The sequence below is a fragment of the Antedon bifida genome, chromosome 2 (genome assembly GCF_963402885.1).
Source record: "Antedon bifida chromosome 2, ecAntBifi1.1, whole genome shotgun sequence".
In the NCBI taxonomy this organism is placed as follows: Eukaryota; Metazoa; Echinodermata; class Crinoidea; order Comatulida; family Antedonidae; genus Antedon; species Antedon bifida.
In genome coordinates, this window is record NC_136227.1 from 21,182,700 (window position 1) to 21,199,458 (window position 16,759).

The 16,759-nt window shown below is 36.6% G+C and overlaps 1 protein-coding gene across 1 annotated transcript in view; it reads left to right on the forward strand.

The window, feature by feature from the left end:
* LOC144858554 (small G protein signaling modulator 1-like) overlaps positions 1 to 16,759 on the forward strand; it is a 195,265-nt gene that overhangs the window by 153,732 nt on the left and 24,774 nt on the right. Inside the window, exons 12-16 of the mRNA XM_078714687.1 lie at positions 56 to 251; positions 598 to 662; positions 1,134 to 1,270; positions 7,218 to 7,286; positions 7,491 to 8,279. Coding sequence (XP_078570813.1) covers positions 56 to 251; positions 598 to 662; positions 1,134 to 1,270; positions 7,218 to 7,286; positions 7,491 to 8,279 — 1,256 coding nt within the window. The remainder of the gene's footprint in view (positions 1 to 55; positions 252 to 597; positions 663 to 1,133; positions 1,271 to 7,217; positions 7,287 to 7,490; positions 8,280 to 16,759) is intronic.

Below are 16,759 nucleotides of genomic sequence, written 5' to 3' on the forward strand. Positions count from 1 at the left end.
TTATGCTGGTATAATCCTAGAACAAATGTAATATCCTAGAACAAAATTGTTTTAGTTCCAGAAGAGGCCTTGGACCCAAAGAAGACAAAAGGAATGATGACACTTCCATGGATTCAAAAAGAACCAGCATCCACAATAAGGCATCGTCTGATAAGACAACCAGAGCTCTATACATATTCACCTACAAGTCCAACTAGTACCTATCTACCAGGCAATGTAGACAGTATGCATATGTTGGCATCACATTCTCGGTATGGTCTTATTAGGAATTATTTTTCAATAACAGATATAGAAAGTGAGACAGCACAATGGTTATAAAGTAATTTGAGTTTTTAAAATGCAAAAGTTAAGACCTGCTAGTGCTGTCTTGTTTTTGTCCTTGTATGTCCTCACTAAGCTTTAGGCTTCCTTCTTTTTTACCCCTTTCACATCAACTAGCAAAACTCAGGAGACACTCCGGAGGTTTTACACACCGGGGTGTCAATATCAAGCTGGAAAACAGAACAAACCTATACTATACCAAAATCCCATTCACTTGTTGTGTAGTGAAATTAAAGCTACAGTATATATATATACTGACTCAACATTTGATCTTAGATCCTCTATCAGGTTGTTATGTGACACAATGAAGAAACAAATAATATCTCGAGCTTTTTATGGATGTAAGTACAGAAATAGGACATAATTATTATTATTTTTGATTTACTATTATTAGTTATATAATGCCTTGGGTATTTCAAAATTGCGCAAATCCCTAAAATTCTTGCACAAACCTCTTCCAAACCACTTAATATTGATTTTATCACAACTTTGACTATGGGTGGAAGAAAATATATGAAAACAATTTGAAAAATTATATCCAATTCATTGTTACTCTGGACTTCCGTATTGAGCTTACTCCTTTTAAAATTTAACTTAATCTGTAACTATACTTGGTAAGTATGTCACAGTACCATATACAGCAAGGGTTTGACTGCCTTGTCATATTTAGTGTGGTTGTAAACCCAGTTATAAAAAGCCTTATATTTTTCAATATGTTGTAATTTATTAAATCTAACAGAACATATACACTATAGTCAGTATGTTTAATACATGATTTCATTTTATTTAAACCTAATTATATTATTTATAAGGGATTGCGCATTGCCGGCATTTACAAACTGTACGTACCCATTTGTCTGGTTTGGTAAATTCTGTGATAATACAAAGCAATGGTGCTGATTGTGGACTTACACTCGAAAAATGGCGAGAACTTAATAGTTCTGGAATGGTAATTATATTTTATATTTGTTATTATTTGTAATGAGCTTTCATTGTGTCAGAAATTAAAACACTGGTGATTCGTAATTTTATGCAAGGGTCTCAACTGAAGCCCCTTGATTTATTCTCGAAATAGGCTATGTGAAAACTACAACAAGAAGCAACAAAAACCAGTATAGAATATGCAATGGTAAACTAATCACGGCATTATACAATAGTCATATTAATTATTATTATTTCTAAGAAGTTTGAATCTATATTGTTTACTTCCTTGCATCTCTTAATCTTTTCGCATCAGTTGTTGTCAGCAACTGTCTCATTTACATGTCTCCTGAACCCTAACTTATATAAATAGGGCGCTTGCATAGACTAAGACTGCATTTACATGGCTCCCTAAATTAGGTTACCTAATTTAAACAGAATTATAGTGCAGCAAGACCTGAAGTTATTATTATTTTATAATTATATAAACTTGGTTAAAAACAAATTTATTCAACAATAAAATCGTTCCATAATCAAATCTTTAATTGACTTTATTCATTAGTAGCACCTCTTTGAACAATTAACTTATGGCGGGGATATCCCTGTTGTCTGTGTCACTCATAAGCAAGGCTAGCTTCTGAATGGGTCTTTCTATGAACCTTTTCACTGTCAATCTCTTTCCCTGGTTATCCAAATGTGGGTCACCGACAAGCAATTTTACTTTTCTAACATGACCGCGTCTTCATTTGGAAATACTTCATCAACACGAGCGAGCCTCCATTGGTTTCGTGGAAGATTGTCATCCTTCATTATAACAATATCACCTATCTTGAATTCAGAAAATAATTACAAACCCATTTTTGTCTAGGTTGTAAGTTCTGTAGAAATTCCTTTCTCCGACGACTCCAAAACTCGTTTGCGAACTGCTGGACTCTTCGCCACTGCCTCCATGAATATCTGTAGCAGTAAAGACACCAGGTGGTGGTAATATCACCTTCGACTTGAGAGTCAGGTGATTAGGAGTGAGTGGTTCCAAAGACGTTGGATCGACTGTTAGTGGGCGCCCATTTACCATAGAGGCTGCCTTGTACATTATTGCTCTGAGTGATTCATCATTTAACTGGGTGGCCTGTTTCATTAATGATGCAAGTACTCTGCGCACTGAGCTTATCTGACGTTCCCAAACGGCTCCTGCGTGACTGGTGGAAGATGCATTCATCTTGAACTCGAGGCTGTCACATCCTTCCTTCAGTAGAAACTTTGATACCTGGTCGAAGTTCATTTCTTTCAAAGCTTCATCAAGTTCTGTAGTACATCTGAAAATAAATTGCGCCACTGCAGATGTGCATCCGATCACCCAGAATCCTGTGGCTCTTGGTTGGTTGGTTTAAAGTAATACTGCAACCTTGATGTTCTACTTGAAGGTGGCAGTATCGAATAATCAAGTCTGTTATGTGGTGTTTGCGTGGAAGAATAATTGGGTGCTTGAAGTTGTAAGAGAAGTTACTTCTCCTAATACGCCCTCCAACTCTTAAAATGCCATCAGCATCGATAAATGGATCTAGCTTGTACAGACGACTGTTTCGCTTTAGAGCTGTTTTGCATTTCTTGGCTGTGGCTCGATCCGCTTCGCTATCTTTGATGCTCAGGTACTGCAAAGCTTGCCTTTCTTCTTCAAAGATTTCACTCTGTAGCAAGAAGATGTTGGTTTTTTCGGCTACTTCGAGATCACCGACAACAATTTTGCGGTTAGTTGTAGGGGATGTTCTAAGTATTGATTTGAGTTTTAAACATGTAGCTATTGCTGTTTTAGTGCGGTACCAATCTGAAAGATGCTCTAGACGCTGGAATTCAAATCTAGATCTTGCGGTCAGAGCAACGAACACTTCCACTTTCTTTACTTCTGGGTCATCTGATGACACTTCTATCGTCGCCTCTGACGTGTGTGTTATGTCGCTTTCCGATAAGAAACTGGGTCCAGTTAGATCTGTTCACCAAATCCTCAGCACTGATTCCTTGCAATCCACAGTCTGCTGGATTCTTTTCTGTGGTCACATGCTTCCACTGACTGGGTGAGGAATTATCCCTGATTTTCAGAATCCGATTCGCCACAAATACATGGAATCTACGTGCATCGTTTGCGATGTATCCAAGCACAAACGTGCTATCTGTCCAGAAAATTCTTTTTTAAGCAGGGAACTGATCTTTACAGAAACAACCGCTGTGTCAAGTTCTAATCGTGGAACAGGTATTTGTTTTAATGGACAAACTATCGCCTTACCTGTGAGGAATGAGCAGTGGACCTTGTTTTCTTTGTCCTGGAGGCGTAGGTACGACATTTAAGGTAGCCACTTTTTCAATTTTTTGACAATAATAAATGCATATAAAGTGCATAAATAGCCCTCTGATGTACTCACAGTCAATGGAACGTTGTGGTTTTCTAGGCGTTGAAGCTACAAAGTGAATGCAAACAATTTTTACTGTATATTATATTCCCTGACAAAAAGTACCCATGTTCCCCGACGAGGGGGCTAGAGCCCCCGTAGCATCCCGCCTCAGCCATCCAGGTGCCCAGCGAGCTGTCACAAAGACAGAGACCCCCAGAGGGTAAGTTGTGACAAGAGGTACCCTATTAATTAAGTTTGGACAATATGGGTTTTGAATTCTAGAATGGAAGTACAATTTACAACCTTATCTGGTAGATGATTCCAGTCGATGGCAGTGCGTGGAAAGAATGAATACCTAAAGTAATCCACTGTTGAGTGAGGACCCTTTTAATCTGGTAGCTTAGCTAGTATTTTACGGTTTTCTTTTCGAGATGGCCAATGTTGTCTGCCAAGTCTTGCAGAGCTGATCCGCCTATAGATGCTAGATGCTACCGTAGAATCTAACTTATTGCGAAATGCATTTCCTATTACAAAGGAGTCACCGTATCTCTTCTAACATCTGCTTAGCTTTCACAAATGCGTCGTCTGTTGTCAAGTAAAAGTAACCTTCCAAGGCTTGTCTGGCAGATCCACCGACATATTTCTTCAGATAATGTAGTTGTTCAGCTGGAGAGATGCCTCTTTTCTCGTTAAGCGTTTCAAAGGCGCTTTTCCAATTGGGGTATTTAAGGATATTTTAGGATCTCCAGTAAATACTTCAGGTTCTGGTGGTGGGAGTCTGCTTATGTTGAGATGTTTAGCTAGACATTCTGCAAATACAAATGTTAATACAGTTGACTCCGCCTAAGTCGAAAAATCGCGAAAGTCCCAATTCTTTCCTATACATTACTGTGTAATTTTTATTTGTAAGTCGAATTTTCCAAAGTCGAAATTCGTCTAAGTCGACGTCTTTTTGCGGTCCGAATACACACATTATTTAGTGATTTATATCGAATAAGTCGAAGTCACAAATCACGCTGCAACAACGCGCTAAAAAAGTCGATGAAACGTACGTAATTCGATAAACAAACAACAGAAGGGATAATGTGGGACCATATCGGTTCTCTCAAGCAGGTTGTATAGTATAGGTGGCGTCCTACAACTCACGCTAGCAGAGCCATATATATGGCTCTGCACGCTAGTGTATAGTGTATGAGTTGTTTCAGAGTTGAGAACTTGAGCGGCGTTTTGTGGGTACCCATTTTGTGCTAGACAGATGGCAATAAACAATGGATACCGATTTCGAATAAGAACCGAAATGTATTTATTATACGTTTTCGTATTGTTTCGGGCTTAAACCATAAAAGAAAATACAGTTTATCATTGCCGATAAAAGAGGCTATAGCATTTATTAGGCCTAGCTAGCTAGCTAAGCAAACTCAATTCAAGAAGGCTCATCGCGTGGGCCGCGACAGGGTCTACTACTAGGCCTAGGCCTAGCCATAGCGCGGCTAGTGAGTGAACCTAGGCCTAGCATTTTTTTTGGAAATCTGTAAGTCGAAGTTCGCGTAAGTCGAATTTTTATACCGGTCCCATTAGATTCGACTTAGGCGGAGTCGACTGTATCTCCTTCTGGGATTCGGTTTCATGGCTTGTGTGACCCTTTATCTGCAATGATAAGCCAGAGTTATTAATACGCCGTGGTTAGGATTCCGGCACCAGAACTCAACTGCCCAGCGTTAGGGAATCCGACACGCTATTGCGCATGCCCAGAGCGAGATAATCGGCGACTCTATACTCTATCATCTACAGACTCAGCAACGATACTACACTATCTTTGTTAACAGCGATGGATCAATTAATAGCTGCGCCACGGCGAACTAGCCTAGCCCATTCATATATAAACTTCATATAATTATGATTTATAATTATTACATGACTAGTTTTATGATTTTCAAGTACAAAATAAAAGATTTCATATAACGCATTAATACTGTAATAACATGCACTCGTATACAAGTTGATTTGTTGACGGCAGCCGCCGCGCGGATATGATGTGAAAAAAAAAACAGAACTGTTCGGGAAGTCGGGGTCGCAACGCTACGCTATATTCACTTTCGTACATTTCTTGAAATACGCAAGCGTTATGCCACTGACTGGGTAGGCCTGTGTTTTTCTCCCGTTCCGAACTTCATACTTCCTCTGTCTAATAAAATTCATCATTACGATCCTTAGATAGATACTGATTCTTATCAATATCATAATAATTATTTTAACGCGTGGCGTAGTCGTATTTTAATTATTTAATTCATGTATGGCCTAGGGCCTAGGCCAAGTTTCATCCATCGCGCTCTCCCCTGCGCAACGACTAACTCGGCTACAGTAAATACCTATAACAACGTCCGACTCTCGCGGTGGTGTGGTGCGCGGTCTGTGGCATTAGTGCAAGCTATAATTACTTCGCTCTAGGCATGCGCAATAGCGTGTCGGATTCCCTAACGGTGGGCAGTTGAATTCCGGTGCCGGAATCCTAACCACAGCGTTATTAATATTAGTTTGCACCTGCGTAGGAAGTGTTGAAGACTGCGTCGGTAGACAGGTATTCTTTAACGCAAGATTGTCTATCTGTTTCGAGTCCTACATCAGTTATGTGTTCTGGTCGCTTTAAGTTATCAATTCTTTCTATGAGCGTTGCCTCAGCATCCATTAACTCTTTGTTCGAGCACTCTTTCTCGAGCATTGCTTCTTTTAGCACTTACTCTGCTCCTCTAGCTTCTCTATTTGCTTCTTCTGATTTGGATCGAATTGTAGCTAGCATGTAGGCAGACATTTTCTTGCTTTGTCTAGATTTTCTTGAGATGGAGGTGGTGTGTGTGAGTATCATGACTTTTGAATGACGAGTTTGAACTTGTTTCGGAATTAATTCAGCATATATAGTCTAAAATTCTCTTTAAGGTAGAATAATTTGCATATGCAGTGCCTAAAATAATCGTAAGTGATCAACTAGCGAAGGATATCTGAAGTGAAACAAGGCCGTGTGTATAGTTTATTACTCTATGTAACCCGCAAACTCTACCACAATAGAGTATCGCTTGTCTGTTCGATTTGTTTCCCTGGAAACGTCTCAGGTTCGCACTAGTCGTAGCAGCGATGGTTTATCCAAGTCCATGCTGTATACAACTGCACTGCAGGCCTAGGCAAGTCTACAGGTCTCAATTGTTTGCTTATTGTCTGGTAGTGTATCAACAAGCATCCTCTTCTTGTAGTATCATTTCTGATTAGTTGACGCACACAAGTATTCTCAATAGATAGACAGGAGTTTTCACTGTGTCAGAAATGAAAACACTGGAGATTCGTAATTTTATGCAAGGGTCTCGACTGAAGCCTCTTGATTTATTCTCGCAATAGGCTACGTGAAAACTACAACAAGAAGCAACATAAACCAGTATAGAATATGCAATGGTAAACTAATCACGGCATTATACAATAGTCATATTAATTATTATTATTTCTAAAAAGTTTTAATCTATATTGTTTACCTCCTTGCATCTGTTTATAGTAATATAATTATGTTCATTTAACAAATTTTTGTTTTTGTTTTGCTTTCAGCTTTTAAATTCAGAAGAAGTCATGCGTTTAGTTTACTTTGGTGGTGTTCAGCATGAGATTAGAAGTCAGGTAAGTTTTATGCAAACATAAGAAATTGGTTTGAATAGTAAGAGCATGCATGTGTATTATTATAATCCCATCATTATGGCATGTATTTCATTGCTTGAAATGTAAATATTAAATTGTGAGTATTTATTTATTATTAAGATATTAAATATTATATTACTATACAATTATTTTATTTATGTATTTTAAATTCCATTTGTTTGTCAGGTTTGGCCATATTTACTTGAACATTATCAATACGGTTGGACAGAAGAACAAAGGGATGCAGCTGATGAAGATGTTAGGGTTACTTATGAAGAGATCATGTCAAAATGGATGGCAGTTGAAGCAATTATTAAGCAGAGGGATAAGGACAACCAATTAGCGAAGTTGTCTTCTGAAAACAGCTCTGATTATCAGATTCCGTTAACAGGTCGTGAACCAAGTCTTGACAGTGAAGTCTTTGAGATAGAGGAGGTCAATGAAGAAATTGTGGATGGTACTACACTCCCAATTGATGATCCACAAGAGACTGAGAGATTACGAGAATTTGCTAAGAAAGAAGACTATGTAGTTATTAGATGTCGAAGGCAAGAAACACTTGAAACTGAAAGAGGCAGAAGTATGAGTGACTTCTCTGATAGGGGCGAATGTGGAAGTATTGGATCACCACATGAAAGTGATGAAGGATTTGGAGATATGAACACCAAATCTTTTGATTATAGTCAGAAGCGAATGTCAAAGGTCAGAGAAGAAGAAGAAGAAGAAGAAGAAGAAGAAGAAGAAAAAGAAGAAGATGTTCCTTCTAAAGATTCTGTAATTAAAGTCCTGATGCTAGGTACTTCACAACAAAGTCAAGATGGTGATCATAATGATAGCATAAGTAAAGAGAATGGTGATGAAATGATAGATGGTGAAGAGGAGGAAGGAGAAGTTGAACTTGATATTCCAGGACAACTTGCTGTTGATTGCTTTGTACCAGCTTCACCTGCATCTTCTGTTGGTGGAATCTATGCGGTAAGTAATTAGAGCATTATCTTAATAATAGTCATTCTACAAATTAAATGATAGTTACAATAATATAGCAAATTTTTATAGTTCAATTCATTTTAGAATGGCATGGGCTCCATTTCTGATATTTTTTTATGATTAAAAGCTAAGTACTGTAGTATTTGCAGTAGCAGTAGCAGTAGCATGACCCAATTAGCATTTTCTAATGTCTATATTTATTTTGAATGTATGTTTAATCAATGCATATAAATAGAGAATTGTTATTATTGTATTATTAACATTTACTTTATCCATAATATATTATTTAACTATGGGTTTTAGATGGTTTTTAAAACTCATATCTATATATAAACGCCGTGGCTAAAGATACCGTATCCTAACTTCTGTTTGCTAAAGGTATGGTAAAATTGCATTACGTCATAATCAGCCAGTGGGGTGGTGGTACATGTGTGACATCATCGTGTAAGGGTTATTTTCACACATTCGCGCTGTACACTCGCGTACTAGTAGAGCAGTTAACGCCATAAAAATAGCCAAGTTGTGCACTTTATTACCAAAGCATGAAACTTGCCACAAAGTTTCTTTGATGTATATAGATTCAAAATATCGGGGGATGCCAAGTGTCCAACGTCCGGTATGGCGGCCATCTTGATTTCAAAATGGCTACCATAAAAACAAAAAGTGTTCATATCTTAGCAACTATAAACAGTAGAGACTTGATACTGGTGTTAAATTGTTCACAAACCACATATTTCTATTTGCTCTAATGAAAAGTTTTGTCAAAAAATGACCGGAAATGACGTTTCTTCCAGTTTGACCTTTGACCTCGTATCTGTATATCTCAGTAACTACTGATCATTTTCAATCGATTTTGGTGTCATTTTGTTCAGAATAGAGACATTTATATTTGTAGTAATGAAACATTTTCACATAAAATGACTGGAAATACAATTTATAACCTTTGACATATATAATTATGTGAACATACTGTATGCGGTTTACATTGGTATAAATGCACCTAATTTGTTTTACCGAAATAAATGACACTTAATGCAAAAATGACCAGGAATTATTATTCTGAATTTTTGACTTTTGTTGTGATAGGATAGGCGTAAAGTATGACAGATCACTGAGAAACAGCAATCACTGAGCTCATCTATGCCGACTTGTTTGCTAAACTGTGATGTGTCAATCGTTTCTTTTCTTTTTTTCTTTTTGTAATGTATTATACCATATGGACAATTGTCTGAAATAAAAGTTGAATTGAATTGTTAGATGCCATTTGGAAATATTTTTGATGTAAAGTAGCATTCTTTCGTTGGCCTCTTTGATGTTGCATATGAGACAAGTTCGGAAAGTTCTCATTTTCATGAGTTAAGAGAACACCGTCTTTCAAAGTACTTACTACAAACTTATCCTGCATTTGTGCAGTAGACCTACTTTCATTAGTCAGAAACTCAGATAATTCTTGTTCATTTTCGTTACATCAAAAAAAATGTACTCCATTTTTATGGTAATGGGCCTTTGCTATCAACCTTCTGAATCCTTTTCCTCGATTTTCTCTAGTCATTGATTTTTAAGCAAAATCCGAACCAAATCAATTCGTAAAAGACATCTCAATATAATTATTCAAGTAATCCTCAAATTAGTGACATGGACCTACAATATACTGTTCTGTACAAGACCTTTTTGGCCATCCACCTGTGGACTTTCACTTTGAAGGTCTTGGTCTCCTAATCATACAAGAAACAATATCTGATTTAATCAATCAAAGTAGTGGGTCCAGACAAAGAAGGGGGTGTAAGACCATCCAAAGACAAAGAAGGGGGTATAAGACCATCCACAGACAAAGAAGGGGTATAGGACCACTTACAGACAAAGAAGGGGGTATAAGACCATCCATAGACAAAGAAGGGGGTGTAGGACCATCCACAGACAAAGAAGGAGGTGTAGGACCATCCACAGACAAAGAAGGGGATGTAAGACCATCTACAGACAAAGAAAGGGGTGTAAGACCATCCACACACAAAGAAAGGGGTGTAATACCATCAACAGACAAAGAAGGGGGTATAAGACCATCCACAGACACAGAAGGGGTATAAGACCGTCCACAGACAAAGAAAGGGGTTCAAGACCATCCACAGACAAAGAAGGGGGTATAAGACCATCCACAGACAAAGAAGTGGGTATAAGACCATCCACAGACAAAGAAGTGGGTGTAGGACCATCCACAGACAAAGAAGGGATTGTAGGACCATCCACAGACAAAGAAGGGGTGTAAGACCATCTACATACAAAGAAAGGGGTGCAAGACCATCCACACACAAAGAAAGGGGTGTAATACCATCAACATACACAGAAGCGGATATAAGACCATCCGCAGACAAAGAAGGGAGTATAAGACCATCCACAGACACAGAAGGGGGTATACAGTAAGACCATGCACAGACAAAGAATGGGGTATAAGACCATCTACAGACAAAGAAGGAGGGGTAGGACCATATTAACCGAGGAAGCATACAAAAAGAAGATGCAATCAAAATAGGCCTACCACTTAACAATAAATTGTAGAATAACTGAGGCTTGATTGTTGAAATATAAAGGGTTCTTTGTAAGGTAATTAATAATATATTGACATAAACACGATCATCAAACTATTCATTTGACATTCAAATACAGTCTATCTCGAAAAGAAGCTCATACTATCACCTTTTCGAGGTTGTACGGTATTCCATAACATGTATGTTATTTCCTCTGTCAAACTATTAAAACTTTTAGCGAATCAGAAGGTGCCAACATCATTGAACTAATGGTACCACCAAGCACAATGTTTACCAATTTTATGTACTATATACAATTTAAGTCCATTAATCATTTAATATAATTACGCCTATCGGGTCAAAGTTCAAAATTAGGTGTATTTAAGACCAACAAAAACCACATACAGTATATTCACATAATTAAAAATCAATTAATAAATGTCAAAGGTCATAAATTGTATTTCCGGTCATTTTATGTGAAAATGTTTCATTACTGCAAATATAAATGTATTTATTCTGAACAAAATGACACCAAAATCGATGATGACCAGTAGTTACAGAGATATACAAAGACGAGGTCAAAGGTCAAACTGAAAGAAACATCATTTCCGGTCATTTTTGGACGAAAATTTTCATTAGAGCAAATAGAAATATATAGTTTGTGAACAATTTGAGACCAGAATTAAGTCTCTAATGTGTATAGTTGCCAAGATGAACATTTTTTGTTTTTATGGTGGCCATTTTGAAATCAAGATGGCCGCCATACCGGACGTTGGACACTTGGCACCCCCCGATATTTTGAATCTATATACATTAAAGAAACTTTGTGCCAAGTTTCATGCTTTGGTAATAAAATGCTCTACTATACTAGCTTCCGGGTCCTGTGACTTTCGCAAAATGGCCGTTATTATTTTTATTCATCGATAAGTCCAGAAAATACGGATACACGGCACAATGAATAACACATTGATATTAATTGTATAAGAAATAGGGAGTGCCAGGACATATGCAGGGCTAAATCACCTAATCAAATTTGGGTGTGATTCAATGTTACTATAGGAGGATATGGTGACATGACGAGCCTTTAATGTTTGTAATTGTTGTAAAGCGTTTAATACATTCTGTTTATAAAAATGTTATAAATTGTGTCTACTATGACCGATATAAGTACGAAAGTTGTTATTTGATCATATTTATTCAAAAATTAACAAGATGCTGTTGTCATGAAATATTGTGATACAAATGTTGAAAGCACCACTCACTGTCACCGACTATGTCACTTCAGTTGGTCTCTTGATACTGTACTTTATTTATTACCTCCGCCAAGGAGGTTATGTTTTCACCCCTGTATGTTTGTGTGTTTGTGTGTGTGTTTGTGTGTCTGTGAACAGCCTGGAGGCCACAGTTTTTATCCGATTCTCACCAAATTTGGCAACAATGATCTATGCCCCAAAAGCTCGGACGAGTTCGAATTTGAGGGGAAAAGGTCATAGGTCAAGGTCACAACTAACACAAAACTATTTTACTGCCTAGAGACCACAGTTTTTATCTGATTCTCACCAAACTTAGCCACAATGATCAATGACACATCATATAATTGTGGTTAAATTTTGAAGGGTCAGGGTCAAAGATCAAGGTCCACAAAAAACTATAAAAAAAAGAAATAAAAAAATAATAAAAAAAAAAAACCTCAGTGGGACTTGAACCAGTGATCTCAACTGTGAGAGGCTGGATACATAACCATTACACCACACTGTCATCCACAACTTTGTAGTGTGCAGTTAACATATTTACACTTAGAACTAATAAAAAAAAATGTAAAAAAAAAATATTCAGTGGGCATTTTATGTAGGGGAATTTTACAGTAGGCGGAGGTTTGTACTCTCGGAGTACCCTCTAGTTTATTTATTTGTTCTTTCTTTAAACTGAAATACACTTTCAATACAAATGTACTGATTTCCAAAGTGGTTCAGTAAACGTATTTACAACAAAAATAAAATATAAAAGAAAAACAAAAAGAAAGAAAACAGATATAAATCTGTTAACAATTGTGAAGGCAAAAAGATTAATACATATATGTTTTCTATAGTGAAGATTTAAAAGTTGCCAAAGACATATTATGGAGTTCTGATTTTATGTTATTTGGTAGAGAATTCCATAATTTAGTTGATCTATAAACAAAAGTTCTTTTACCCTGAGAGTTATTCCATAACGGAATACATAAATCATTATTACTTTGGGAGCGAGTGCATTTATTATGGTTATCTACAGTAAATTGAAATAATATTGTTAAGTATCTTGGAGCTATTTCTTTTAAACATTTAAATAGCATTATAAGAATATTTTCATTCCATTTTTCTGTAAGTCTACTCCATCCAAGAGTACTTAAGATATCATTAATAGGGGTATACATGTCTACTGATAACAATATTCTACCTAATCTGTTGATTAAAACCTGAAGAGAATCTGAAAAACTTATGTTACAATTGGACCAAACACAGCAACAATAATCAAATAATGGAATAATTAAAGCATTTGCTAACATTTTTAAAGTATACATAGGAAGATACATCTTAATACGACGAATCACACCGATACGTTTAGCTATTTTACAAGACATTTTGTCTATATGTTCCTTCCAATTTAGTTGAGGATCAAAAATGACACCTATATACTTAAAAGAATCAACTCTTTCAATAGTTTCGTTATTATGAAGTAAAGTTATATTCTTAAATGTTGCTGTTGTTGTGCTGAAAACCATTAGTGTGAGTTGATTATGGTCAAACCATTCTATAATTTTGTTTAGATTGATATTGAGTTGATTCTGAAGTATTAAAGGGTCAGATGAACTACATAAGAGTGTTGTATCATCTGCATACATCACACATTTACATGATAAAAATTCAGGAAGTGAATTTACGTATAAAATAAATAGTAAAGGTCCCAGTATTGATCCTTGTGGGACACCAATATTAACATTCATGGTGTCAGATTTTGTTGAATTTATACAAACAACTTGAGATCGTCCACTTAAATATGATTTAAACCAGTGAAGTGCAATATAAAGTAAAGTAATATTTCATGGTTAACTGTATCAAATGCTTTCTTCAGGTCAAGAAATAAAGCAGCAGATGAAATACCTTTATCAAAGTTATCTAAAATATAATCAGTAACATCTAAAAGAGTAGTTTATGTACAGTGACCTTTTCTAAAGCCCGGTTGGGAGGGATTTATAAGGTTGTTAGTTCTTAAATACTGAAAGTAAGTCACTGACACACTGTTATAGGGTTTCTGGTTTAATAAATATTAAACCAGATCCGGCCATGGCGGTACACAAAGAGGAGGTTGCATAGTTTATACAGTGACGTAACACGGTCGCTGAGACGTCAAATTACTGCTATTGCCTTTTTTAGTGTTTATCCTTAAAATTTAGGAAAGTGACATAGCCTATCGTGTGTGGCCCATCAATAAACATCAGTGTGCCAAACGTCTGTCAGTGGTTTTGGAGGAGATGTGTAAAATTTAAAAAATTAATTAATTAATATATACTGTAGATAGTTTGGTACAATCTAATCGTGTAGTTATTTATATAGTTAGGCCTATTATCACAGCGTATAATTTTAGCTGGTCATCATGTTTAGGCTACCCCTAATTAATACTACGCACGCATACCACCACTTACCGCCACTAGCGATAACTACATTAGCCAGGCCAAGCTAACTAAAAACGGTCTGCGAAATCATCACTACATAATTATCTTTAAAAATTACAACTTCAATAAAAACATTTAAAATATTATGTTATGTTATGAACATAAATCTTTCAGTGGTCATAGTGATACGAAGCCAAGTATGTATTCGTCTAAGACAGGAAAATGATCTTTCTGCCTCCGTACTACCAATTGGCAAGATCGCAAGAATCATTAGAAGTTCTGTTATGTTAGGAAAAAATGATTTGTCTGCATGTACGGAAAGAAGAGTTGTCACAGAAACGTAAGAAGTACCAGTAACTTGTCGTTTGCAATAATTCTTCCATCGCAGAATTTCACTATCAAATGCTGAAGAGAGCGGCATCACATGGCTCCATTTCTGAAACATGTGTAAAATCCACAAATGTGTGTCGACGAATCCCATTTCCACACCTCTGAATTAGGATATAACGAATCATCATTAGAAGGCACGCATATTTCATTTAAAGTACCGGTAATAACAATAAATTCATACAAATCGTAAATGGTTTCAAAAGAAGTGTCTTGCACATATTTTTTAACTTGTGCTTCTTGGCATTCGGGGCTTTGGCTGAAATTACCGTTTAAAAGAACTGCTGTCGCTTTGGGGAATTATCAAAAAAACCGAACAATTCTTGGCATGTGTGGCAAATGACAAGATTCAGAGAATGTAGACAAGAACCCTCATACTCATCAGGAGCATATTTTGCAATTTCTGCATGCACACCCTTAGCATTAGAACTCAGAAGCTGTTGTATCATAGGCTTCACCTCTACAGTGATATCTTATGAATGTCCAGTGATTTCCTAATGGCATCGCTTATTGCCATGCCAGTTGTTCTTTCTAAATGGCACATGTCTAGCAAAACTTCGCATTTCTTTGGGTTGGATGGGTCGCTTACCATATATTTCGGTGTACAAGTCGCACCTGTGTATAAGACGCACCTATAACGGAGACTGAAATATTAGTATTTTTTATGTAGTCGATGTATAAGACGCACTTATTTCTAAGCCGAAATTTAAACATTTTACAATCAAAACAATGGTATTTTAATAATAAAACAATGAAATTTGAGACATATTTATTAGAATCAAATGATATAATTTTGTTTGATTGCCTTTATTATTACATCGTAATCAGTCTCTACTTCAACTGAATGTTCAATGAAAAGGGAAATCCCCATATTTTTTTCAGTTACGATGCACTGTGTGGTAGGGCTAGCCTATGTCTATTTAAGTAACTTTAATTTCATATTATTTAAATATATACCTTCTTATTGTGTGTATGACCATATATAAAATCAATCCAAATGATGTTCAGTTTTTTTGGGCTGATAATGAACCAGGAATATCATGTACGGTATATGAAAATTTTTCCTATTTCCATATGCATGCATGCATTACAGCAGAGTAGTCTGTATGAGGAGAGCAGATGTGGCATGTGCTCCTTGCCTGGCCAGCACTGTTGGCCGTATACATTATGAGATTAGGGGAAGCTACTTAACACAATAACAACACGCTCCTTTAGATATCGCTTGACATACGAACTATTGCCTACATGATTATAAAATTATGTGATTGTTGACATAGAGATGTAATAAAATAAACCACCGTGATCAAGGGAAATAGTTATTGTGTAATTAAAATGTGACACCACCGTGATTAATGGACTCTTCCATAAATGTGTTGTGCTGCTAGAATACACACCCGCAAGTTCAGAGAGTACTAGGCCTGGGTAGAATATCTCATGCAAGTTGAAGTACTGTAAATATTAATTAATACAGTCGAGGATGACAATTTACCTTAATTAAAAATTCAATAAACTTTTTACCACAATGTGGTGATCAACCGTGATTAGACAGGAGTAACTAGCTAGGCCTACATTGCAGAGTAGTACACTATTTTTAATAGGGCCTAGGCTAGGTAGGCCTCCTAGCTAGTTGCTGAGGCTACTGTACACTGTTAACTAGCTTTTGGGGGTGCGTGAGAAAGTGACCTGTGTATAAGACGCACCCAAAATTTAGAGGTCAAATTTGCATGTCAAAAGTGCGTCTTATACACCGAAATATACGGTATGATACCTAGGAAACGTAGGCAGACAGGTAGTACCTCTCGTCCATGTGAGCTGGTTTCGTCCGCCATTAATGCAAAGTGTTCACATTTGTTATGGATAAACAATGATCAACTCCTTCGTGAAGCATCAGTTAACAACACTTCAAA